The sequence below is a fragment of the Schistocerca gregaria genome, chromosome 1 (genome assembly GCF_023897955.1).
Source record: "Schistocerca gregaria isolate iqSchGreg1 chromosome 1, iqSchGreg1.2, whole genome shotgun sequence".
Classification (NCBI taxonomy): domain Eukaryota; kingdom Metazoa; phylum Arthropoda; class Insecta; order Orthoptera; family Acrididae; genus Schistocerca; species Schistocerca gregaria.
This window is the reverse complement of record NC_064920.1, coordinates 369,468,665-369,495,717: the sequence shown is the minus strand read 5'-3', so window position 1 is coordinate 369,495,717 and position 27,053 is coordinate 369,468,665. Positions and strand designations below refer to the sequence as shown.

Below are 27,053 nucleotides of genomic sequence, written 5' to 3'. Positions count from 1 at the left end.
AGTAAAACACTCGTATCTATAACTGCTGGTGTGGGAATCATAAGAAAAATCACACCAACATCAGAAATACTATTTTTCTGTGATTATATAATTGATTTGTCACTAACTGATCACTGCAGCAACCTACCTAAATGTTCACAATAAATGAGCAAAACAGGCCAACTAAAGTTGCAAACTGCCCTTTTGATAAAATTTATATTTTGGAATACTTAACAGTACAGTGCAACACAAAGTACCAAAGTCCAGAAAGGTATTACATCTAGCTGCCTCTATTGACAAATTGTATGCAGTCCTGTTTTTCATGTGATTACAAAAGGAACTATTTTGAAATATCTACTCTCATTTAACAGTGTGCTTTTGCAAATACAGCAGAGTTGTTTATTCCATTTTATGCTCAATATTTTGATGATCAATCCAGTTGTCTCCTTCAGGCGCTGACAGCTGTGTTGTTAATCGCATTCACTGCCTGGACTCCAATGAGAAATATTGTGCATAAAATGGAATCAAAAGCTTGGCTGTTTACCCACAAGGTCTTCGAGGAAACCTGAGACATCACATAGCTATACTTGTTCAACAATGACACTCATCATGAAGGGCAGCCTTCAGGGGTGATGAAGAATACTAACAAATTATGACTTGCACTAATCTATTCATAGTGTTAACTATGGGAACAACTTTTAAATTACTTTTCACATGTTTAAGGGTGTTAGGAGGAAACAGGTACTTTGGAACAATCCATCATTCCTCTGCTACTATACAGCTGTTGATTTTACCTGATGTGTTTAAACAAAGTATTTATGTATACTTACACAGACCATTATCAGCAGTCTGTATAACCATTAAACCAAAATCTGGTTAATATAAACATTTAAGTTAAGCCGAATCTCCATCCCTGGATCCAGATGTTCTTATTAACTGTAACCCAAGTGGCTAAGGATGTATTCTTTTACTTTATCTGTAAATGCCTGGGAGACTATTGCACCAGAATATAAGACTCCATTATGAATCCATCCAGTACTGTAATTGGGAATTTCACAGTTCATCCCCCACCCCCTTTTAAAAAAAGCTATGTTCCGTGAAACCCTGGAGTTCTGTGGAGATAGCTCAAGGGTTCTTTGAAATTTACCTACTTCTTTCAAGACATTCACCACTTTAAGAGAATTATATAAAAGGAAATGTTTGTATTAACAGTCTGATTTATTTTCCTTTGTTAACAATGTTATCAACAAATGTCTATTTAAACTTTATTCAGTGTTAAAGTATTTTTGTCTTAAAATCATATTTGATACTGGGATGCTAGGTGAAAACATTGTTATAAACAGCTGCACCAAACCCGTCAATATTTATTGTTAATGCACAACATAGTCTTAAGTCTGCCAAATAATACAAAACTTTTAGCATACTGACATCCAGTTCATTGCTGGAAGAAAAACTTAAATTAGTGGAATCCTAGTGCGTTTGGAAAGATGAATGTCCCCAATTTTCAGAAAAGACCATCTTGGTACATTCATTATTTGCAACTACATGTATGTGTGAAACAGGGTTCCTAACTTATGTTTTGAGAAAAAGAAAAAAAAAAATACTGCAACAGACTTTATGACAAGCCTCTCTGAGAATTCAACTTGTATCTGAAACACCTAGTTAAATAGTCTGCACTGTTAAGATCCAGTATCCCTCATCTCATTAGAATGTAAGATTCCTGTTTAAGTTCTTTTAAAAAAAATTGTATTAATTTAGAAATTACTTTTTGAAGTACATAAATACTATTGCATATATTTGTCATGTTTGGTGTAAATAATCTACTTGCTGAAGATTCCATTAAAAACATACCATGGAAACAAACCAGTGATCTCACAATAAAGTGGAGTGCTACTTATGGAAAAGATTCAGAAACACTTAAACAAATCCATTTAATTTGTCAATGAAGTTTACAACGTTTTCTGTCAGGTACATGGTCACTATGGGTGGGAAACCAGTGACCGATGGACCAAATACGGGCCACACTTATTTCAATCCACCCCACAGAAGAAACTCTGGGTGAACATATAATAAGTATACTCTCAAAAACATGTATTTTAAGGCATAATTTCTTGTCATGGTGTGTCAGGAAAGGGGTGCCATTCATATGAGTGTGTTACCCCATGAACATTAACACTATAGAAGCTATAGATTTGACTTTATGCACTAGAAGCACTGCTGTCATGTCACACAGCAAGGTGAGCCGCAAGCTTAAGCAGTCTTGTGACTCAGATGGATCACCGGAGTTTGCCTATGCCTGATGTAGACTGTTAGAACTAACTTGAACGTTTCAGCCTTTTTCTGGAGCACAGCACCGAAACATATGTCCAATGCAGTACTTGTTGTGGTCTATGACCTGTGAATTTCTTCCACCTTTATGTTTACAGCTACTCTTCCATTCCACAAATTCCAAATGTTTTGTTGTGCAAAGCACATCTGTAGAAATCCTCTTCCAGTTTACAGTTTTCTGTAGTGATGTGAGAAGCTTGTCTTTCTTACTTAACAACCTGTCTCTGTTCTAAGAAATGTCAAAATATTTTACAATTGTTGCTTTTGTGCTGCTGTTTTCTTTCTTCATTTACTGGCACAACTGTGTCTACAATTACTTAGGAAAAATATTATGCAAGACAGTGCTGCTAAGTTATGCAAATAAAGTCTTGTAAGAAACATTCGCATACAGACTATGTGGCATGTGGTGCTGTTATGTGAGGGGTAACTGTCAATCAAAACTCCACAAGATTGCCCCCCCCCCTCTTACTCTTTGGAGATTCCTGAAGCTCTGGACTACACACTCAACAGTACTTTGTCCAGAGCTGCTGGTATCACTCAAAGGGTGACACTTCAGATTTTTAGGAGGAGGATTCTTGGTGATATCCTCAATTGTAAAATTCAGATTCCAACTGGAGAAAAAGAAAATGTTATGAATTAGGACAGCATTACTTAATTTTGGAACTTGTGTTTGAGGAACAACTCAGTTCCTTTTTTGGGGGTAGAGAATGAGTTATGAACTATTTTCACAGTTAATTGACACTTCTTTCTTAATTTCACTGTGTGTCCACAGAAACAGATGAAAGAATATTCAGTTTAAACTAGAGTTACATTCTCTCTTCACTTGCATTTAAACTAATGAGCAAGCAACAAACCAGAATATTAATTAAGCCGTTCAATAATTCATAGGTGCCCAACTAGGAACATGTTAAAGGGTGTCACATATTGCAGTTAACTGCTTTTTTTATATATATCTACAATAACAAGAGCACACATTCTTGAGTGTCCTCTGTTACTAACATGAGATAACAATAACTTTTCTGGCACTACACTACAAGAGCAGAGGATTGAGAGAGAGAATTGTATCAGTTCAACTTTGTATGCACCTTGAGGACTATTCAGTAATGAACTGTCACAGAAAGCTTGAAACAGGATTGTTTACTGTTTTATGTTTAGCTAATTAATGTTTAGCTAATTAAAGACTGTGATTGTGAGTGAAGTAACATATTAAGCTATCTGTGTAAGCAGTCGTTCATCAGTGGAATATTTCCTGAATGGTTAAAATATGCTGAAGTTAAGCCACTGTTTAAGAAGGGAGATAAAGAAATAGCATCAAATTTCCGTCCAATTTCACTTTTGCCAGCATTCTCAAAAAATTTATAAAAAGTAATGTACAATCTGCTTTATAACCATCTTATCTCAAATAACATACAAACTCACAGTTTGGATTTCTAAAGGGTTCTGATATTGAGAAGGCTATCTACACTTACAGTGAAAATGTGCTTAATTCATTAGATAAAAAATTGCAGGCAACTGGTATATTTTGTGATCTGTCAAAGGCATTTGACTGTGTAAATCACAATCTCCTTTTAAGTAAATTAGAATATTATAATGTAACAGGAAATACTGCAAAATGGTTCAAATCTCACATCTCTGGCAGGAAACAAAGGGTGTTATTAGGTAAGAGACATGTATCAAGCTATCAGGCATCATCCAACTGGGAACTAATTACATGTGGGGTACCACAAGGTTCCATTTTACAGCACTTTTTCCTGTGTATATTTATGACCTTTCATCAATAACATTACCAGATGCCAGGTTGGTTTTGTTTGCCGATGATACAAACATTGCAATAAATAGCAAATCAAGTGTAGTCTTAGAAAGATCAGCTAATAAAATATTTTTGGACGTTAATTACTGGTTCCTAGTCAATTCCTTGTCACTAAACTTTGAAAAAACACACCACATGCTGTTCAGAACTTGTAAGGGGGTGTCCCACAAGTATATGCCTAACATATGATGACAAGCAGATAGAAGAATTGGACAGTGTTAAATTCTTGGAATTACAGCTTGATAATAAATTCAACTGGGAAAAGCACACCACAGAACTGCTGAAGTGTCGAATCTCTATTTGCAATGCAAATTGTGTCAGACATAGGGTATATAAAAATGAAAAAAACTGGCATACTATTATTACTTTCATTCCATAATGCCATAAGGGATAATTTTTTTGGAGTAATTCATCAAGCCAAGCTAAAGTTTATCGAGCACAAAAACATGCAGTAAGAGTTATATGTGGTGTGAACTCAAAAACATCCTGCAGAAGACTGTTTAGGAAACTAGGGATACTAACTACTGCTTCCCAATATATTTATTCTTTAATGAAATATGTCATTAAAAATATATCCCTTTTTCAAACCAACAGCTCAATTCATGGAATCAATACTAGAAATACGAATAATTTTCACAAGGATTTAAAGTCACTTAGTCTTGCACAAAAAGGTATGCATTATTCAGGAACACACATTTTCAATAACTTGCCAGCAGCCATAAAAAGCTTAACCAATGAAATTTAGTTTAAGAGAAGCCTAAAGGATTTATTGGCAGCCAACTCCCACTATGTTGATGAATTTCTCAGTAGAACCAACTGATTTTTGTGTATATATAAACATCTGCACAATTTCAGTGCAGTAATGTGTTCATTCTAAATAAGTAGTTGTAAATAAGTAGTTTTATTACACGTTTATTGCCTAATAAATAAAAATCTTTTTTTATTTTAAATTCACTGCATTAGTATTTGCAAAATAATTCTTTCATATAGTGTTCATTAAAAAATGACAACCATTCCACTTGGGTCCTGTGGAATGGTATGTTACCTTATTTGCTGGAGTTGTAAATATTTGTCATGTACTGTTTTTCTGACGTGTTCCACATCCTGGAGGACCTCCTCACCATGGATCAATTGGAATGAAAGTAAATCTAATCTAATCTAGCCTTAAACTTTGTTCTTGAGAAAAATTGAATCCAGCTGAAACTACCAGGTGTCATTGATGCAGGTTGATTTTGTCTAAGCTATAAGAATTAAATATCAGCTGAACAGCAACACAGGCCTGAATTTTTCTGTTGTATCATGTTTTTCAAGCTTTGATGATGGATTCCTGTGTGTATGCACTGCACCCAAAAATGAGCTTGGTGTTTTCCATCATTTTTGCAAATCAATTACTCAATGTATTTTATACTGAAAAGAATCACAGATATAAAGCTAACTGACAGACTTAAATACACTGGAAATGCTGTCATTTGTCAGTTTATGGTAAAAACTGACAAATCAGCAGATGGCAGCACTTCCACCATAACATTTGTTGTATGTCTGAACTGTTAGTGTTGACACTTTTTGTACATATTCTGTGATCAGAAGTGTGTGTCAGCAGGTCTATGTTAAAGGCAAACAGTGTTTGAAATGGCATCAAGAGGCTGTAAAAAAATTACATATTCCTTTTGAGGTGTAAAGGGCATCACATTCTGTGGCATTTCAATGTGACAGTAGATCAAAACAAAATTTTGGCACCCTGCTACATCTGCTGTGTGTGTTGAACTGAAGAGGTGGTCAATGGGTGAACAACATGCTTCCAGATTTGACATTCCAATGGTCTAGTGAGAGCCACAAAATCACAATGATTGTTACTTTTGTTCAACTAGTTTTAAGGTATCAACATAAAGAATAAAATTAACATTATCTATCCAAATCTGCCATCAGCTTAACATCCTGTCCCTCATGGTCAAGACAGAACACTGTCTATGCAACCAGAATAGTTATATGAAGTAGATGACTCAGAAATTTAATGAAGTGAAGAAACCAAACATAATGAGGAGGACTGTGAAACCTAGCAATTACACACCTCAACCATTTACACAAACTTAATTATTTGGCTTGCTACTCGCATCTGACCAAAGAGGCTTCAAAATTACTTGGTTCAAGGCTTAAAAATAAGAATTTGCTCACAGCCAACACTTTTCTTGGTGCAGGTACAGGAAAAAGATATTCCATACTTTTTGGAAGAAGCATACTTAGTATTCTGCAAAGATGTGTATGGACTGTTCCAACACATTCTGCACAAGCACACTGATTGGAGAGTGTTCCTTGATTTGTCAAAATGAAGCCTTGAAGTTATCCTGCTTCACAACAGAACCAGGTAAGCATCAACCCCCTTAAGGCATTCTGTACACTTCAAATAATAATATGACAATTTACAATTTGTTCTCCAGAAAACTAAGTATGACAATCTTAAGTATTACATGTGGTGAGTAATATTTAAGAGCTTTAGACAGCAAGGCAGATACACAAAGTTTCCTTGTTTATGTAAGTTGGAGAGAGGGAGAGAGAGAGAGAGAGAGAGAGAGAGAGAGAGAGAGAAATATTGGTCACAATGAGCTGCTTCAGAATTTTTCTCCAAAAACCTCTCACCAAGCAGACAGAAGTTCTTTTTCCACCTCTGCATATTAAATGAGGTTTGATGAAAAATTTGTGGAAGTCTTACCAAAAGATCATAAATATCTTGAGTACATTTTTAACAAATTTCCAGCCTTAACTGCAAAACAAAGAGGGGGTGTGTACAGATACCGACATAGAAAACAAAGATTGCAATTTTGAAAAAGAAATTGAAGTCACTGAAAAGTGGCCTGGGACACCTTTCAAGACTTAGTACCGCATGTTCTGAACACCACTACATGCATGGAAAGGTCCGAAACAGGGCATGGCTGGTCCAAATATATGTCAACATGGCTAAAATCATGAGACTTATTTTCTGTATTTTGTTTTTAAGTCAAAAAAAAAGCATTTTATACTAAACAAACTTATTTCACTGACACTAATTTCATATGGAATTTTTTGATATATACTACATTTGGAAAATTGTGATTTGTGAAGAATTCTGCCCAGAACTAAGGTCATTATCAGGTTCAGTGCACCAAGATGCAGATGAATCAATCACCAAAAGTTACAAAACAGAACCATCACAGGCTAGTGTAATTTCTTGTTTTTTAGAATAATCACTAATCAGCTGCATTACTTACACAGTCATGAGCTACCTACACACAAGCTTTTGTACAAACTTAAAATACCTCACATTTGAAATGCAAATTAAAATAACCATCCTGCCAACAACAAAAAACAATATGCAATTAATACAGGATTTTTGCTTTTAAGGACTCAAAACTCTCAATTTAGAACTGTAAATTTAAAGTCTTCCGCGCTGATGCGCTCCTAAATTAAATCAAATATTGTTCATGATGAAGGATGACAGCTAAAAACAGTTGCAGGATAAAAATTCACACTGTTGTCTTGATAGTTCATAGGCAAAGTAATGGTGCTAAAACTGTTCGCTTTGACCCTGTGCCCATAGTCATGTTGCACAAATGGAGAAGATGTCTTAATTATTGACGACACCTTTGGCTCAATTGTTTTATTAATCCTTATTGCATGATGTAATTTTAGATTTTTTACTTCTGATGAAGGTATATTTATATGTACTGAAACCTTGGTCAAGAATTTTAATAAATTTTTATCCTGCAACTGTTTTTGGCTGTCATCCTTTATCTTGAAGAATTTCACCAATTGCTGTTGCAGCCACGTTTAAAATCTTCAAATATCATTGCTTCCTGCTACTCTGTCCAATTGTTGCTAGTAAACTGCAAATGCAACCAGTAACTTCAGATTCAGTCTGTCATACAACATGCCATTAAACAAATTCTCTTTAAGTGTTCTCATTTAGTGCAAACATTTATAAATTAAGTTTAGTGAAAACATTACCAAAAAGCAAGGTAGAATCTCATTCTACATTCTTTCACCAACTTTGATCCTGTAAGAAACTTATACACAATGATCATGGGCTACAGGTAACGAGAGGCACACAGCAATCAGTCGCAATCCCATTAGTTATTGTAACTCTTGCATATCTAGATTTTGGCTATAAATAGCAATCTTTGGTGCACACAAATGCACTGAAGATAGGTATTTATAGCTGAAGATCTAGAAATGCAAGAGTAATAAAGACTAATGGGATTGTGACTGATTGTTGTGTGTGTTCTACGTACCTTCTAAAATCTGTGATAATATCATCTGAACCACTATACTTTAGAGGTGAAGAATTAGTCAATTATAATTTTACTGCACAGAATACAGAGGTTTAATGCTGGTAGTTTATTCACTTAATCCTCCAAGATGTCACACATAGCATACAGCTCAGTTGATTATTTGTAAAATTGATCTGTCATACGAAGAATCGGTATCTTCGGAGTGTCAAATGAAATGAGAAATAACACTATTTGATCAACTGTTTGCATTTTTCTTACTTGTGTGCAATTCTGATTCCCATAAAAAGGGGACATCTAATGTATGATAATCTATACTTTCAATAGTATCACAGTGCTTATTGTAGTGTGGTAAATATGGTTCAGAAAAAAGGTAGACAGTCAGATTAAAAACACATTTTCTTTATATTCACTGTAATTGAAGTCTCGTGTTGCAGATGAATTACAATAATTATTACCATAATACTGTGATCATGCTATGAGTAGAGAGCCTGCAAGTACACAGAGATGTTAACTGACTGACCAGAATGCAGACAAGAAAGAACCTCTATCACAAATCTACAAATCAAATAGCCAGTTGTAGACCTTGAGAACGTTTCAATTCAACAACACAATATCTGATAAAAACCATTAACTTTAAAAACTATCATGGAATGTGCAAGGAAGAAACAAACTTCTTTTGGGTTTAGAGAGGAAAGTTAAGTTAGTGGCTTGTACAATATGTTCTGCTACTGGGAGTAATACAATAGTTGCTGAAAGGTAGGTAAGTGTGTGTGTGTGTGTGTGTGTGTGTGTGTGTGTGTGAGAGAGAGAGAGAGAGAGAGAGAGAGAGAGAGAGAGAGAGAGAGAGAGAGAGAGAGAGAGAGAGAGAATATTTGGTTTCCCTTGCACAATCCGTAAAGTCAGGTAACAAAATACCAGTTAAGAGATCCAAGGTGCATAATGCATCAGGTGGGCTGTTATTCAAAACAATTTCTTTAGGATTGAGCGCAACTGTGACCATTACAGCAAATGAGAATGAACATCTCAACATTAACAATCACATTAAAATGCTGTTATATTCTCAGTGCACAATGGGCATAAAAAGCACATTAAATCATTCAAAATCTTCACATATCAACAATAACATAAAACTAGTCTAACTTGTGACTATTCACACATAAAGCTTCACTGAAGCAAATATAATTATTTGTTTTACAATTTTTAAAATCTGTTCTTCTGGTGTGTAAATATGCCAATTTAACAATATTCAATAAATGAGCTCCTCTGAGCTTGGGCTTACAAATTCGAAATATATTCTCACAATTAAAATGAGTCCAACCTGCTCGGTACTTTTTTTGCTAAATGCAGCTTCTAAGTACAATAAGATACTTGGATCTGAGTATTTTAGCCATGTTAGAGTCAAGCAACTGATTTTAATTGTTACATCATGAGGTCAGAAAGCTAATGTTCATGATTAAGCACTTAAAACTACAGAGATCTAATGGCTAAAACACTAATAATATTTTCACATTGCAAAAAATTTATTATATTCGTACTATTAATCAAATGGTACTTTCCACCTCAAAAGCTGCTGTTGAGTAAATGTGAGAAGATTGGACTCTTGTTACAAACCTACATGTAGAGCTAACATATTTCATCTAGAAACAGATCACAGTCATTCATTTATATGTTTGTGCTGTGCAAAACTTGGTGTAGTAAGGAAGGGTTGTGCTGCAGGGTGGGATACAATACTCCATCAGTGTGATACATCAGTTGTTTCATATTTGAAATACAGAAAGACATATGTAGAAACCACTGTGGCCAGCGTAGGTATCTGAATGGTTATCTCAAATGCAAATTCAAAGGTATTTTCGAATGTACAGTAACAGATACTGAACAAAATTTAATTCGGTCCTGCACAAGTCACACGCATTTTTATCACACACCTGTCTTTGGTCACTGCAGACTTTAAGAGAGCCTACGTCATATACTGCATCACAGCACGAAGTGCATATAAGAGCTCCGCCTGCATGCGAGCTTCCAGTACCATCAAATTCACGTGCACCTGTAATTTGAAATTCAAACATCATTCCATGCCCAAGTCATTTATACTATAGAGTAATTAAGACTGGCACTTTACATCTCATGCAAACACAAAATATACAGCGTGTATTAACTGACCTTTTCACTGTGCTTGAATTCTCTCAGTACTTTATCATAGTCTTTCTTTGTTACTCTCTCCGGGAAACAACACGCCAGCTTGATGAAAGCCTTGAGATTTCGCTCTAAGAGCTGATTTACTTCACCATAATCGTAATCATCATGCCTACAACAAAATAGTTGAAAGTAAGGTACCATGTCACTAATAGATGGAGCAGGGATCACACTGCAGCAAAATTCTATAATAATAGAGACTGATAATGAAAGGTATTTACCTTATGCCAAACATACACTGAATGTAATTCCAAATGGCACGACGGAAGCGAGATGTATCCACATCTTGACGGCAACCCATAGTGTAATAAGTGAGATTATATGCAGTCTTAAATTTCTCATCCAAAAGGTTTCCTACATCATTGTACAAACGGTTGACTAGTGAATAACCGTGGTCATCCCACGAGTAATCCTGTAAGCAAAAATAAATTAGTATGCTGACTGAAATAGCAATGGAGTGATAAATGATGACCACATAATATGCAGCATTTATTTTCCAACACGTGTACTCACCTGTACCCTAAATGTAGGAATGGAAACTTCCCCTCGACGGGCGAAGTCCTGGTACAGGTAAGTTGGATCCTCCACAAAATGACCAATGTCTGCTTTCAGTTGTGTCTGAGGCTCTGTAGCAGGAGAGAGTTCAGCACTTTGACTTTCAACATGCTCAAAGCGCTTAGTCTTCTCTTCCTGAGAAAATTCCTCAGCACGCTCAGACAGACTTTTCATACGCTGCATTAGCGTGTCCACGCCCACCTCTTGGTCGACTGGCGAAGCAACAGGGACAGGCCTGTGCCACTGATCTGTGAAAGTCAAAGACACAGTAAGTCAGTGTACACAAGGACGCCTATAGTTTCGGTACATAAAAACTATTTCTAGCTACGTTTCTTACAATTAGAAAGTGTCAAAATATATGAAACTGACTCGACACTCACCATCCCTGTCCGATGCAGCTGCTGGTCCTGACGTATTGGTTGCAGTGCGAGGTGAGGAACTGAGAGGAATGTCATCCTCACCAGCACTGTTGGCTGTCTGATGACTACCCTCATGATCCAACTCTTCATTCACACCACAGCCAAACACAAAGCTAGAGAGTGAGTGGAAGTGTGCCAGAAGAACAATGGCATGAACCACCTCTGCTAAGGACCAACTGTCTTTGCCCTTTGTCAGTCTCTGGAAAAGGAAAAGTCAAATCAAATTGTGCAATCATAGTGGAAAAGTTAAATAATAGTGAACAGTATGTGTACCAATTTCTCTCGAGTATACTGTCACAAGTAACGGTGTACAATACGTAGAAGTCAGGCATTTAAAAGTCTTTCATGTTACAACAGAAAATGATCTTATTTCTTCTTAATGATATATAATGTTATTATCATATCACAAATTAGAGTGGCTGAAAATCCCTTAGAGTAAAAATTTCACTACTCATTACAATTCTAAACTTTCTGCTGTTATCACAAACTGGTACTTTAGGTCATTTAAATTATATCCCTGAGAAACACTGAAGAAACCTTCAGAAGTGTCAAAACTACATGAAATTGTGCAAACTCAAAGGAAATATTTAAGGGCAATTTGTTTCATTAATGAAACCTTCAATTCCAAAAGCTACACTTTTCACACACACGTAATGACCAACACTTTAAACAAGAAATAGTAACAATTATTAATATGATAAATAAATTTCTCGGAATGAACTATTGATTGGTATATTTTGTTTTTGGCATACCTCAATATGATGTTTGTTGAGCAGCCATGGCCTGTGGGCCAGGATTTTATTGATATCATACAGGTCACGCAGTTTCTGAGGGATTTTTGATAATCCCTTCAGCCAATTCTGATCACCGCCCTGCAGCAGAAACTCTTGCTTCTGCAGATTGATGAGATAGCTGCACTGGTGGCGACCAGCAGCCTGCAGAAAAACAATTACAGCCCATGACCACAAGTTCACAATTTTCATTGCAGCATATGATACCAATCAACCGATAAGCCTCATGTACCAAGACTAATTAAACAACGGGCAGTATGGCTATGTCAAGGATGTACTTTCACATTTTAGTATTATCTTTAAGTGGACAATACTTTCAAAACAGCTTACCATAATGGCTATGAAATGCCTATAGTCGTATGGCAGTGGCCCATCCCCACGAAGGATGAAGTTCTGCGTCCGCAGGAAGATGTCCAGGTAAGTCGGGTGGTAGCCCATCACCTGTGTCACGTGATCTAGCCGATTGTTCTGCAGAAAGGCATCAATGAATAGTGCATGCGTCTGTAACAGAATGAAAAAGCAAATAAGTGTTTATGCAAAGTTTAATAACATAATTTTATATGCAAGGCTATTTTAACTGCATTTTAAACTGTGGTTACAATGGCAAAATGTTGTTAAACGATGTTTATGACAGCAGCACCAGGAATGCAGAGTAAACAGAAAATGATTGAAGTAAACATTCTTCGAAATATAACTTAGTTGAAGATAATTCACAGGAAAAATGCAGCAATCTCATGAAAGTTTGGTATTTTCTTTATAAATGAGTTAACATTCTGGATAATGGCTGTCTGCTGAAGATCTAAGCAGGGGAGTCTTGTCATGTTAAGTATACATTCTATCAGTTCCAATACTGTGCACAGAAAGTGCTATATTATAGTGGGGTATCACTCTGCTGTTTTATCACAAACTTGCTAGTATCTATGGCTGCTTTTTAAGTTCAATGCAAGACCAATTAACGATTCACTGTTACTGCTCATTGTTAATTGGTGCAGGAACTGCAATCACTAATGAAATTTACAAACAGAAAATGTTGGTCAGTATTGAATGATGTAACAATTTCTTATTGCCTTGTACCTATCAAATAATTATGTAGTTTTCCATTCCTTTCTGCTCGTTGATGGTCACATTCTGTGGACAATTATCACAATGAACAATCTTAACTGCTTTACTTGTTTTTGTTATTCTTGGATTTTTATATGTCACTGCTGCAACAAGGAATAGGACCCTACTGTAGAAATTTCCACAGGATTTGCTCTTAATAATTACGGGCTACAGCTATTTCACATTAAATTTCTCAGTTTTGTCAGTTATCAGTTCACTTCCACTACTACGGTCCTGTCACATTCAAGTGTTTCCTCCAATTCCAGCCTTAGGCATTAATACGATGTGGTATTTCAATGATACGGCAATAACAGGCGAATAATTGGATAACGAGATGTATATACCTGCGTCAGATTTCAATTATATAGGGCGCTATTCATGGTTAGTTTACCGGTCCTCGGTCTCACTAAGAAATCGGTTTTCCAGCTTTCGCGACATATTCCAGATAACTAGTGATAAGACTAGTAACCAACCTAACGGCATTCTAGTAATGCCTGCTCGGTCTAAGCATTATTTCCGAATAGGTACTTCAGCCTCTAGGCAAGGAGTTAAAATCATGATACAACTGATACGGCAAAGCAAGGAAGATACAGCTTCCCGCAAGCGTATGACAACGTCCTATCATCCGAGAAAAACGGACATTTTCCCACATTCCCGGTATCGTCGAATGCTCGCGGCCGGAGGCGAGTAGTGCATTTCGCCAGAAGTTCCACTTCCGCGCTTGCCGGCCGGTGCTTCAGCTGACGAGCGGTCAGCTGCGAGGCCGTCCACGGGCCGTGCTGTCCTAATTGGCAGGCCGCTGGCACTGGTGGAGCTGCCGCTGATAAGATGCGAGCCCATTGTCGTGGGAGACGGCAGTAGTCCATCTATTCAGATTAGGTGCAGGTTATCACTAGCGACCTCTGCCCAGACTGACAACGTGTCACAGTTTAACTAAACAACCTCACATATTCAATAACAGTAATTCTGAATATAGTGACTTAATTGGAATCATGCAAATACGTGCTTTTACAATGATATGCTGAATCACCATTCGTTGCATAATGTTTGAAAATACGGTTCACAGAATGTTCCGGCAAAGAGCGAAGGCTTCAAATCATCCGGCGTACCGTAATAAAGCTTGGGCCGTAGCTAAAATATCCGCTGAAGAAAGCAACGGACTGGCAGGATTACAACCTTATTCAAACCTGGGAGGCATACTGAAACAACCTAGATCTTTTTATCAGTTATAAAATTTACTTTTTCACGAATCTGTTAATAGAAAGTGGATTCTGACAAGTAACATGAAAATTACCGGACATCTCCCGTCTGTGTGCAACACTTAACATTTAAAACAATCATTCTGCTGCAAACAGATCTAATTCTACAGACTAGCGTTTCAGAATAAACAAAGCCTATTATTTCTGTTCCAATATATAATATTTCCTGCAGTTACAGACTTGAACTTCTACGCTAGCTGTAAGTTAAGCCCTATCAAGAAAGTATACACATCTCACCAAATATTCGTTACATCATAACTTACAATGAACAGCTGAGTATCATTCATTTATTTGGAACATACGACGATCGACTGAATTCAACAAAACGATGGAAACTGGCTACAATGAAGGCTCTCTTTACAATTCGGTAAAGACGTACTATTGAAAGGATGGCCAGACATCTGACGTTTCTTGACTAGTCGGCTTTAGGAATACTAAAGAGGGGCTGGTAGAGTGCCCCGTTATTTAACAGAATGTAGTTTCGTGGACTTGATGTGAAATTTGTAGGGCACATATGATCAGAGTTAAGCATCTCCTTTTTCTGAACTAACAAAATTACGAAATACCGGCAGCACTATTGTGTCCATGAGAGAAGCAGTTTTGGAAGCAAATGAAGTTTCGAGGGAAGAGAGAGCATAAAACAGTTTAGCTGTTGAGGGGAACTTAAAATTGCGTCAAGAAATTTTTCAGTTTTGCCGCACACGGTTGGTTTCAGCACAACTCGTCACACAATGGCCGTTGCGAAGCTCTTCGAAACGAGGATTGTTTTAGACAGAATAGTAAGATTTCGTTACTTACATCGTGGCCTATCTGTCCCATGTCGGCCGCAGGTGTGAGGGCCGAAGCCTCTGCGGTATCGCTGACGACGGGAATGGTGGTGGCCGAGCGCCTGTTTTTAAGAAAGCTAACACTGCACCTCACTCCACTCACTCATGTCACCGCAGCCAGCTCCCGACCCCGACTGACCGAACGCGTCCGCAGCAGCTTACAACTGAGGCTCTGCTGGCTCATGCGAGGTGGGGGGGACGGCCCGGGTGGGGGAAGCCGGTCTCCCATTGGTTCGTGAGGCAACCAAACAGCTGGTTACATCAGCCCACATAGCAACAAACCTCCGGCACATAGCGCGATCAGCTGCAGGCTGTGACAGGTCGCAGAGCGCAGCAGTTGTGGACAGCGCTTGTCTTCCAGCAACGGGTGGTTAGCGGATTCGATCAATATTCATAATACTGGGGTAGGAAAAAAAAGGAGGAAGTTCGAACGCCCCCTACAAACGACGCGCATTCTACGTGAGGGAGGAGCAGCAAACTCTCTCCCCCGGCAGGGTGGAGCGCTTCCCTGAGGCTACGTCCGGGCTAGAACAAAGAACTGGCGGTTGGGGGCAGGCGTGGCGCTTCAAACATGGCACGTTTTTCTACCACAGGGAGGCAGCGTCGTCTTCGATGGACAACAGCAGCACTCCGGCCGGAACTTCACACCGGTAGATAGCGTCAACGCACTTGCGCCTCGAAGTGTAGGGGAATAATGTAAAAAAAAAAAAAATCACGCGACATTAAGCAATAGTATCATATCCAGTGGAAGGATTATGTCTGCGCCAATGATTTGGTAGTTCGGAAAATTAACGATTTTTTTCCTGTTACTAATATGACTTCTGTTCTGTGTTATTTTTAAAGGTAGTGACCACTGCCAAAGGTGTTATTGCTTTGGGTTTCGTTATTGTACTAACTGACCATAAAGTAATATCTTGAAATAAATCGTCAGCAAATAGTGGCCTGAACTTTTCGGTTCCCTGTAAATGACTTTCGGTCGTATAATAGAATGTTACTGGACCAGCTGTAGACCCGTTTCGAACTGGAGAGAATTGTCGTTCATGTTCTTGAGCTTGCTAGCAACAGTTACCTCTTGCGGCGAATCTAATCCAGCGGTTTTTCCAAGTTTAGCCCACACAGAGAGAAATCTTACGGCAGTCTTCTTCCACAGACGATGCGATGCACGCTGTCAAGATGCGGAAGCGACTCTGCCTCTAGTACTAGTAACAGTTTTGTACATCTATGTATAAATTTTGCAAACATATTGGACCTGTCATGATGCTACAATTCCATAGGAAAAACAATTCGTTTACAGACTTGGCTTAGTTTGACAAGGATATGGAAATTCGTGGAGGTATGTGCCGTCTATGCAACTAAATGAAGGCAGTTTGTTGCCATATGCGTTTCGCTTCATTTATTTGGGAAGCATCATCAGTGGCCTGAAATACATGTTTCTTTTTTATATATACAATAAGCGTATTATCTGCTAGATATAATCTGTTGATATATTACATTTTGTCGGGTTTTTTAGGTTAGAAGCAACTTCTGTAGCATAAGTTCCATAAAATGATGTATCTTTCGTTTTACTTACGATTTCCAGCACTGCTAACACATAGGTGTTTCTGGAGATGTATTTGCTGGCCTTCATGCTCCAGTTAGCCGAATCAGGTGTTGTGAAAATTGTCGACAGTGGCCTTATCAGTAAGTAATTTAGCGAAAGCCTAAATAAAGAAGAATGAGTATTAATGATGTCCTGCGGCGGGACGCTGAACCTTTACAATCGCACCTTGCTTTCTTTTTCAGGCTGTCTGAGCACGATAGTTAAAATTTCTTAAATGTTTCAGCTGTTACCTGAATGATAGCAACGCGAGTGCCCTTGCATCAACGCATTTTATGCTTAACATTCCATCACAACAGAAATGTTTATGGTTGTATTCGCAGACCCGAAACAATTATATGCTGTAATAAAAAAAATCATAAAGCAGTACATTTACTTTACTCACAATCATTTTACGTCACTCGCGCGTGTTGGGGTGGGGGGTTATATCATTGTCAGAAGAAGCGAAAATGTCCACAGAAGGCGGCAAAACTAATGTTGGAGAAGTTCTATTAAAAAAGTCTTAAATAATTTAATAACAATTGGTTTGTTACGATAAATTAATGAGAAGTTAGTAGCTACATCACGACCAATTTCCGCAATGAGTACAGGTTCTTCCTGTACGGAACAGCTCTCATAGATGCGTTTCGTTGTTCACGAAATGAGTTGATCTGCAGGTCTGGACTTGTCGTCATGCCTCGTTCGGTCGCCAGAGGCGCTGCTGTCGCCCGCGTTGCCAGTTTGGGAACCCGCCTCTCTCAATACGTTTCCGTCAGTGTTTTTGGTTTCAAACGTCGGTTCCAAAGCGGAGCAGCTACATTAGAGTTTATACGAGGTGTAATCTCTTACACTGTCGCTGCGGATGTGTTCCGTCCTGCTGAGTGTCACATTAGAGAGATTCCTGTGTGCTGCGTGAGCCAGTTGTATTGGTTTTATGTGTTTGTCGACCTTATAGTGTAAAAATATGTCATTTTGTATGCGGCTAGTACTTAAATGTCAAACAACAAATTCATTGGTTCGTATTTAATTTCACGGATTGTTCTTGGATTCAGTTTGCGACTTGATGGATTTTTGTACTACAATAGGAAACAGTTTTCAAATATTAGGTAACAAGAGCAACCATTTAACGTTTGTCTGTTAAAAACTGTTGACACTGAAAATGCGTACCAGGATTACTTCACGCGTCAGATGCCAAAATCACTTTAAATCCAGGCACCAGTAAAGTATTTGTGTAGTACGCTAAGAAAAGTGGCAATCGACGAGTAGATTGGCTTGAATATTAGTGCTTCAGAGGTGGATCCCATGCCTTTTTCAGATAACCAACTCGCTCCCGTTAAAGAGGAACCAATAGCTCCAGGTTATAAAACAACCCGGCATGCACGAAACGAAACGACTACTAGAAAAAGTAGTAAGACAAAGAAGACGAAATACTAAGTTTGTTGCCTGGCACCTAGCAATCGTTTAACCTTGAATATTCATGACAAATCAGACACAGAAGACGAAATACTAAGTTTGTTGCCTGGCACCTAGCAATCTTTTAACCTTGAATATTCACCAGTTATGTTTTGTCTTTGTAGAAGATTAGGACAGGAATGCACAAATTTCCAGAAATAACACATCACGAAACATGACGTAAGTCGAATAGAAACTGGAACGAAATGTGACATAGGTATTACGATACAAATAGAAATTCAGCAATGACACAGAGCGAAGATCATAATACAGCGTACTACTCCAGCACACAATTTCCGCAAATCAAGCCAAGCTAACAACAAACATCATTTATATCGTAGCCAAATCATTTGTGGTCGCTGTAATAACTGTCTGCTGACAATACAGATAATAGAAACCAAAAACAGTAACGGCTAATTTAATATCATTTCTAGTATTTTTAGCTGTCACTTCCACGCGCCGACTGAGAAGTAATTATACTCGCGAGGAGCAAGGTCATACTGCCGTTTGGCCATTCATATTCTAATTTTTCGTTTTTTAATCTATATCGCTTCACCAAATGTCAGCATAGTACTGTAAACAGATCATTGTAAATTTCGCCATATACATCGGTTTCGATCGATTTAGCATCTTCTTTTATATCTTTATTTCACGAGTCACGGCGTGACGTTTGTGTCTGAGGGGTACTAGAGACTCGTTTGATGCAGCTCTCCATGCTACGCTATGCTGTGCAAGCTTCTTCATCTCCAAGTAACTACTGCACCCTACATCTTTCTGAATCTGCTTCATACTGGAACACACTATACCAGAAATACCCTCCCCCGCTCCCCACAAACCCCTAATTTGTTGTTATACTTTGTGATCAGGAACAGCAATATCGATAGGTATCAGCACACGAGATCTAAAAATCAAGTCGTATTTTGCGGTGAAACGCACTAGATTGTGTAAGCGGTGGTTAATAATAAAATCAACATTATGCCTTCGTCGCTAATTTACCCTTTCCTATCCAGATACCGTTCCTATTCCATTACATATGGAAACATTTTTATGCCTTCCTCGTGTTTACCGTTTCTTATGAAGATACCGTTCCTATTCCATTACATATGTAAACATTTCTACATTACTTTCTCCCATTCACAGCGCCATATTTGCACCTGGTGGTCAAAATTGGAACTACTTTTTCCCAGTATACCAAGTTTCACTGCCACGCCATAATTACAGCCCACAGTTTTCTTCTGTAAGTAGATGCACTTTAATTTTAACAACCCAACACAATAAAAGTGACAACAACGTCAGTAAAATTAGAAAGAATCAGATCTATGAAAAAGGATGTAGCCACTCGTTTCGCCCTATCACATTATTAGTGAACAGAATACGAAATAGGAGAGAGGGAGGGAGAGAGAGAGAGAGAGAGAGAGAGAGAGAGAGAGAGAGAAGGGGGACGGGGGGCTGGATAGTTTTGTATACTGTCTCGTTTCTACATTTTATGAGTCTTGTCGAAGATTTTGTGTCAAAGCAAGCATCAACGAGGCTGAATTTATGGTGACAGGCTCATCTCACAGGAAACAGCCTCTTAAAGTACATCTTGATGGAATCTGAACCAGACTGCTAGGTTTAAATATGTAGCGAGCACCTTAACACTGAAAAGTAATCTCGATGTTACATTCAGTTATGGATTGACGCTACTTCATCTGCTTCAGAGAAATTAATGCTCAAAATATTTCGCCCCCACGATATCGAACTGGCGACGATAAATTCTGTTTGTATGTCATTAGTACTCTCGAATCTGTTGTACTCTTCTTATGCGCCAGCCTTATACCGCAGGCACATACACACACTAGACAGATTCTATCTCCAATTTCTACCTTATATGTTATGCACCAACATCAGATATACAACGGCGAGTTTTGTGTGTTTGAGGACGCATGTTTGCTGCTTGCATCCGACTCTGACGGCGCCTAAAGGAGTATTAACTTTAAGGTATGTAATATTATAGGGCAACGTAGATATATTTACACGCGGGTCAGTAAAATAGTAATGCGAAGTAATGATTCGCGTTACCTTGTTTTATAGAACTTCATAGCGGGTTACTGTAGTCCAGAAACATGTTGTATAATTCAAACATTGTCCACAAGTAGTTCAGAATTTCAGTATTTCACAACAGATAATGTGGTCGAGTTGAGTCAGAAATTGGTGTTTCGAAGAGCTAAAGCAGCCATTACTTAAGGGTACCTAATGGGACAGCAGCTGCGTTGTTAGCTACACGTCTCGTGCATGACTGAAGAGAGAGGGGCGAAGCGCCTAGTCTATTCTTTGCCGGACGACGCCTAGTCTGTTCTTTGCCGGACGACACCTTGGGCAAGACGGCAGATTCTCAGTTACAAATATGTCCAAAACATAAGAGACAGTGCAACACTGAGCTTGTCCAAGTGGGAACCATCAGAAGTGCGGCGACTATAATGGAATGGTGAAGCTGAGACGACATGATTTCGAGGGACAATGGTCTCAACACTAAACGAGATAATTTGAATGCTATGCCACCTGCAGCCATAATATATGACTACGAGGGTCATTCCAAAATAAATGCATTTTTTTTAAATCCATCTTTTATCTACATGTTTGAAAGTTTTAGTGTGTAGATACATCCTTTAGGAACAATATGTTCACTTCTCCACATAATTTCCATCCCTCTCAACTGCCTCACTCCATCTTGGAACCAGCGCCTGTATACCCGCACGGTAAAATTCTGGATCAACCTGTTGGAGCCACTGTTTGGCAGTGTGCACAAGGGGGTTACCATCATCAAACCATGTTCCACGAAGAGAGTTTTTCAGTTTCCTAGAGAGATGATGGTCACAGGGAGCCAGGTCAAGACTGTAAGGCGGGTGTTTCAGTGTTGTCCATCCGAGTTTTGTGATCGCTTCCATGGTTTTTTGACTGACATGTGGCCGTGCATTGTCGTGCAACAGCAAAACATCGTGCTTTTGCCGATGTGGTCGAACATGACTCAGTCGAGCTTGAAGTTTTTTCAGTGTCGTCATATACGCATCAGAATTTATGGTTGTTCCACTTGGCATGGTGTTCACAAGCAAGAGCTCTTCGGAATCGAAAAACACCGTAGCCATAACTTTTCCAACAGAAGGAGTGGTTTTGAATTTTTTTCTTGGGTGAATTTGCATGTGTCACTCCACTGATTGCCTCTTCGTTTCTGTTTAAAAATGATGGAGCCATGTTTCATCACCTGTCACTGTTCTTCCCATAAATTCATCTTCGCCATTCTCGTACTATTCCAAAAGTTCGCTGCATACCGTTTTTCTTATTTCTTTGTGAGCCACTGTCAACATCCTGGGAACCCACCTGGCACAAACATTTTTTAACGCCAACACTTTCAGTATTCTGCAAACACTTCCTTCCCCTATCCCAACGTAGCGTGACAATTCGTTCACTGTGATGCGTCTGTCAGCAGTCACCAATTCGTTAACTCTCTGCACATTGTCTGGAGTGTGTGCAGTATGAGGCCTGCCGCTGCGAGGACGATCCTCAATATTGCGGTGCCCGCTTTCATCACGTAACCTGCTTACCCACCGACTAACTGTACTGCGATCGAAAGCAGCATCTCCATATACCTTTTTGAACCTCTTATGGATGTTTCCCACTTTCTCGTTTTCACAGCACAGGAATTCTGTGACAGCACGTAGCTTCTGACGAACGTCCAGTGCAGCAGCCACCTTGAAGCCATGCTGTGACGGCGCCACTCACGGGAACAGGTTGAACTAAGTTTGAAAACAAGCGGGAAGGATGTAGCTACACACTGTAAAACTTTCACACATGCAGAATGAAAACTGTGCTTTTACAAAAATAGTGTGCATTTCTTTTGAAGTGACCCTCGTATTTTAATGGTGTTCTGGGGTGCTCCACAAGCTCTCGTGCTTTCAAGGCCAAAACTTGGTACTGCTGCCATATTAGAGCACTTGAGCAGGGGACCAGCCAAGTCTCATCAAACTAACGACTACAGTCGCTATACGGGAAATCAGCTGGGACAGAATGGTGACTTTGCAGCCCTCTGTTACACATTTACACAGCTTACACCGTAAATTACGGGGTACAAAAGTGAAGGAAGATACTAGTCCACCGTATGTGGCAAGCCAAAGTCAGACTGAGGAAACGCTATAACAGTAACTACGCAATGTCTCCTGCCATAACTGGTCACGGCATGATATCATCCACATCATTGTTTCCCGACAGCACTAATTAGTGTTTACGCGCCTGTTGCCGTTACGCTGTTATCTGTTAGCGTAATGGAGCCGTTAGGGGATCACAGCAGCTCCTCTAGCGAGGAGAAAAAATTAACGCCGACTCTGGCAAGTTCTTGCCGCGTTTCACTGCTGCACTTGGACAAAGCGCAGCTGCGCCTTCCACGCCCTCCGCTGTTTATAACTGCCTGTTACTCTGTTCCTGAGGCAAACAGTGCCTCCTGTGAAATTACACTACTGGCCATTAAAATTACTACACCACGAAGATGACGTGCTACAGTCGCGAAATTTAACCGGCAGGAAGAAGATGCTCTGATATGCAAATGATTAGCTTTTCACACCATTCACACAAGGTTGGCGCCGGTGGCGACACCTACAGCGTGCTGACATGAGGAAAGTTTCCAACCGATTTCTCATACACAAACAGCAGTTGACCGACGTTGCCTGGTGACACGTTGTTTGATGCCTCGTGTAAGGAGGAGAAATGCGTACCATCACGTTTCCGACTTTGATAAAGGTCGGACTGCAGCCTACCGCGATTGCAGTTTATCGTATCGCGACATTGGCGCTCGCGTTGGTCGAGATCCAGAATATGGAATCGGTGGGTTCAGGAGGCTAATACGGAACGCCGTGCTGGATTCCAACGGCCTCGTACCACTAGCAGTCGAGATGACAGGCATTTTATCCGCATGGCTGTAACGGATCGTGCAGCCACGTCTCGATCCCTGAGTCAACAGATGGGGACGTTTGCAAGGCAATAACCATCTGCACGAACAGTTCGACGACGTTTGCAGCAGCATGGGCTATCAGCTCGGAGACCATGGCTGCGGTTACCCTTGACGCTGCGTCACAGACAGGAGCGCCTGCGATGGTGTACTCAACGACGAACCTGGGTGCACGATTGGCAAAATGTCATTTTTTCGGATGAATCCAGGTTCTGTTTACAGCATCATGATGGTCGCATCCGTGTCACCTCTTGTTCTCATTGATGGCAGTTTGAACAGTGTACGTTACATTTCAGATGTGCCACGACCCGTGGCTCTACCCTTCATTCGATCCCTGCGAATCCCTGCATTTCAGCAGAATAATGCACGACCTCATGTTGCAGGTCCTGTACAGGCCTTCCTGGATGCAGAAAATGTTCGACTGATGCCCTGGCCAGAACATTCTCCGGATCTCTCACCAATTGAAAACGTCTGGTCAATGGTGGCCGAGCAACTGGCTCGTCACTATACGCCAGTCACTGCTCTTGAGGAACTGTGGAATCGTGTTGAAGCTGCATGGGCAGCTGTACCTGTACGCGCCATTCAAGCTCTGTTTGACTCAATGCCCAGGCGTATCAAGGCCGTTATTACGGCCAGAGTTGGTTGGTCTGGGTACTGATTTCTCAGGATCTATGCACCCAAATTGCGTGAAAATGTAATCACATGTCAGTTCTAGTATAATACATTTGTCCGATGAATACCCGTTTATCGCCTGCATTTCTTCTTGGTGTAGCAATTTTGATGGCCACTGGAGTACAACCACGGATGGAAACCTCAAGAAAGTGCACCGTATGGTGGTAGAGTTAACTGTAAGGACGCTTCGCGTGAGATGAGTGCCTTACAGATCAGATGTTGGTCCAAACCAAACGCGATAACAAATTTCTCGGCAATTTTAGGATATTGTAAAAGAATGCGGCGAGTTGTTGCTCTGGTTGAGATGTGGCTTCTCCACGCCAGAAAACGAAACAGCATTGAAAGCAGTTGCTGCGAGCATATGGACCAGCGCCAAGAAAGGCGGAAGGCTATGGCCAGTATATTCTGCGATTCTTTTTTTTGATTGTCCCGAAAAGGGTAAAACAATAGCTGGCTATCATCACTTCCGCTTGTACTCGCACGTAAAGTAATATGTGGATGGAAAACGTTTTCAGTCCCGCGTACAGGCTTCGGCAGCCATAGGTGGATGTCTTGCACACATTGCGCAATGGCTTTTCAGGAATGGTATTTATTCACTCGAATGATGTCGCACAAATTAAATGCGCATTAAAACCTACGTCCAAACATTAGTGCCTTTTTTACCTAAAAAATAGAACATACTTCCAGGCCAAGAAATTGTCTACTTAACTTGTCATGCACGTCTCGTCGAGGGAAAACGAATAATCGAAATTAGACTCTTTGACATATTTACTTCAGGAACGTGACTCGTTCATGAAAGTGTACCTGCAAAGAGGATTGTCGATAATCTTCTTAGGTAAACGGAGACAATTGTCTTATGAGACAAAAACTCCTACCATATTCCTGCGTTGATGATAGCCGAAGCTGAGACTCAAAATCGAACAGTTGAATCACCTATAACAGTAAGAATCCACGAATAATGGTTTCCAGGAACGTACTACTGTTTCTATTCCACCATTAGGCCAGCAAGACGATTTCCTTTTTCGTCTAGCGATATGTCGACATCTATGTCACTGAGACGTGAGAGCTACTTCAAATACATACAGCTTAGGGAACTAATCGGTCCATGGTCTTGCTGAAGAAACAAACCCTCACTTCGCTAAATTAACCGAGGAGAAACTCTGTGGAAGCCACATGAAGCTCTACGTGAATTCAAACTAGGCTGTCTGCGGGTAGAATAAGAATTGACATCCTCTCCCAGCCCCACCTCAATTAACCTCATCAGCCTCTTCTAAAACACCTATTAGTGTGCGAACATTTTTTGACATTTACTTTCTTCTTTCAGACTCAGTTCACGTGGAGAGAATTATAATCGGAGTCGGCTTCTTGGTTAGCAAGTCATAAAGAGGCCCTTACACGTTCAATAATATTGTCAACCGTCAATATACTGACTGTCTGAGGATGCATATTAATGTATTGTCAGTACTAGAAATATGAAAAAGCAGTATTGATGGCTTTCAAGATATTCTCAGTGTTGTCAATACATATTGCATCTGTGAGGCCAACTATTGACGGCGTGACAATATTCTCCATTCAGATGTTGACAGCTTTACATATCAGCCACATGGACTTAGTGTGCGCTGGTTGTTGTCAATTCGTCTTTTTTCGGATCGCATCTCAGATTCAAATTTTTTTTAAAGTTTTCTTTTAACATAAAACAACTATAATAAACCTATGCGAAGGTGTTTATTGCATATACCACTTTAGGATGATTAAGAGAGAATTCTCTATGACACTGCTTGCTTTAGGATATGCTTACTAGTGTAGGTTGATGAATTACATAGCAGCTTGGAAAAACGCTTCCGCTAAAAAAAAATACATCATATATCTGCAATAATTAGTAACAGGTCTGCGAAATACATTTCAATGTCGCCAAATTATTACAAAACATAAGAAAATATTTTACGCCAGTTGCCTGGACATATCCTTGCGAGGCAGATATAATTGATTCACAGATTTCCTTAGAATTTTAGTAGCTTTGTTTGCTGATATTATAGAACTAGTCTTCGAGCATCCGAATGATCTTTATGTTGCCAGAAGTCTCAAAGGTAGTCCTAATCTCTCGTTGACTGCGATTGCCTCCCTCATTAACGTATCTGCTTCCGTGTTTTACCTCTTTTCAACATTAATATCTTCTTGTACCGGTACGGTGTATCACTCATCAGAAAAAGTATGAAATCTCTAAGGCGCTTTTTTTTTTCAACGCATCGTCGAACCTATTTCCACTTTTTCGCTGTCTTCTGCTGCTTGCGAGCTATAGGTAATATGACTGCAACAAACGCTCTCTTTTGGATGTTCCGACATCTTAGCCTTGTAAACCCGCGTTGTCAGCTGACGATCTTAGTAAATACTACTAATGGCGTGAGGTCGCTTCAGTCTACTGAAGATTTGACAAACTAGTATTGTCAATAAATACTGAACGTGGGCAGGCCCCTTAAACAGATGACTTGAATACGTTCCGCAATAAGTCGTCAAAGGTAAACTAATGAAAAACAAAACCGCATCAACCAGTCACAGATCTCTTTTAATAGCTTGCAAGTCAACACGGTGTTCTGAGGTCGATCTGCTTGCTTCATTATTTTAGGGGGGAAGGGAAGGGGAGAAACACTACTTTTTTCATGGTAACCATAATGCCTAATCTTGGGAAACCGAGACAATGAAACAAATGGGAAACTTAATAATAAATTACGAGTACTACATTTACAGCATATTATTATGACACTCTACGCTGCCTGGTCAAAAGTGCCTGGATACCTATTACTCGACATTGAAATGAAATGATCGTATGGCATTGTTGGCCGGGAGGCCCCAT

General features: G+C 39.5%; 1 protein-coding gene across 2 annotated transcripts in view; it reads right to left on the bottom strand.

Annotated features, from left to right (window-relative positions):
* Positions 1-8,762: 8,762 nt before the first annotated feature.
* Positions 8,763-27,053, bottom strand: part of LOC126346926 (sestrin homolog) — a 515,339-nt gene continuing 497,048 nt past the window's right edge. The window contains exons 1-8 of one of the 2 annotated variants that reach the window (XM_050002229.1): positions 15,496-16,236; positions 12,668-12,838; positions 12,299-12,481; positions 11,508-11,745; positions 11,086-11,375; positions 10,794-10,984; positions 10,540-10,684; positions 8,763-10,423 (exon numbers count right to left, since the gene is read on the bottom strand). In XM_050002229.1, coding sequence (XP_049858186.1) covers positions 10,337-10,423; positions 10,540-10,684; positions 10,794-10,984; positions 11,086-11,375; positions 11,508-11,745; positions 12,299-12,481; positions 12,668-12,838; positions 15,496-15,516 — 1,326 coding nt within the window. In that variant the 5' untranslated portion in view covers positions 15,517-16,236 and the 3' untranslated portion in view covers positions 8,763-10,336. Of the gene's footprint in view, positions 10,424-10,539; positions 10,685-10,793; positions 10,985-11,085; positions 11,376-11,507; positions 11,746-12,298; positions 12,482-12,667; positions 12,839-15,495; positions 16,237-27,053 lie in introns of those variants that run through there. The other variant, XM_050002228.1, reaches the window with a different exon arrangement.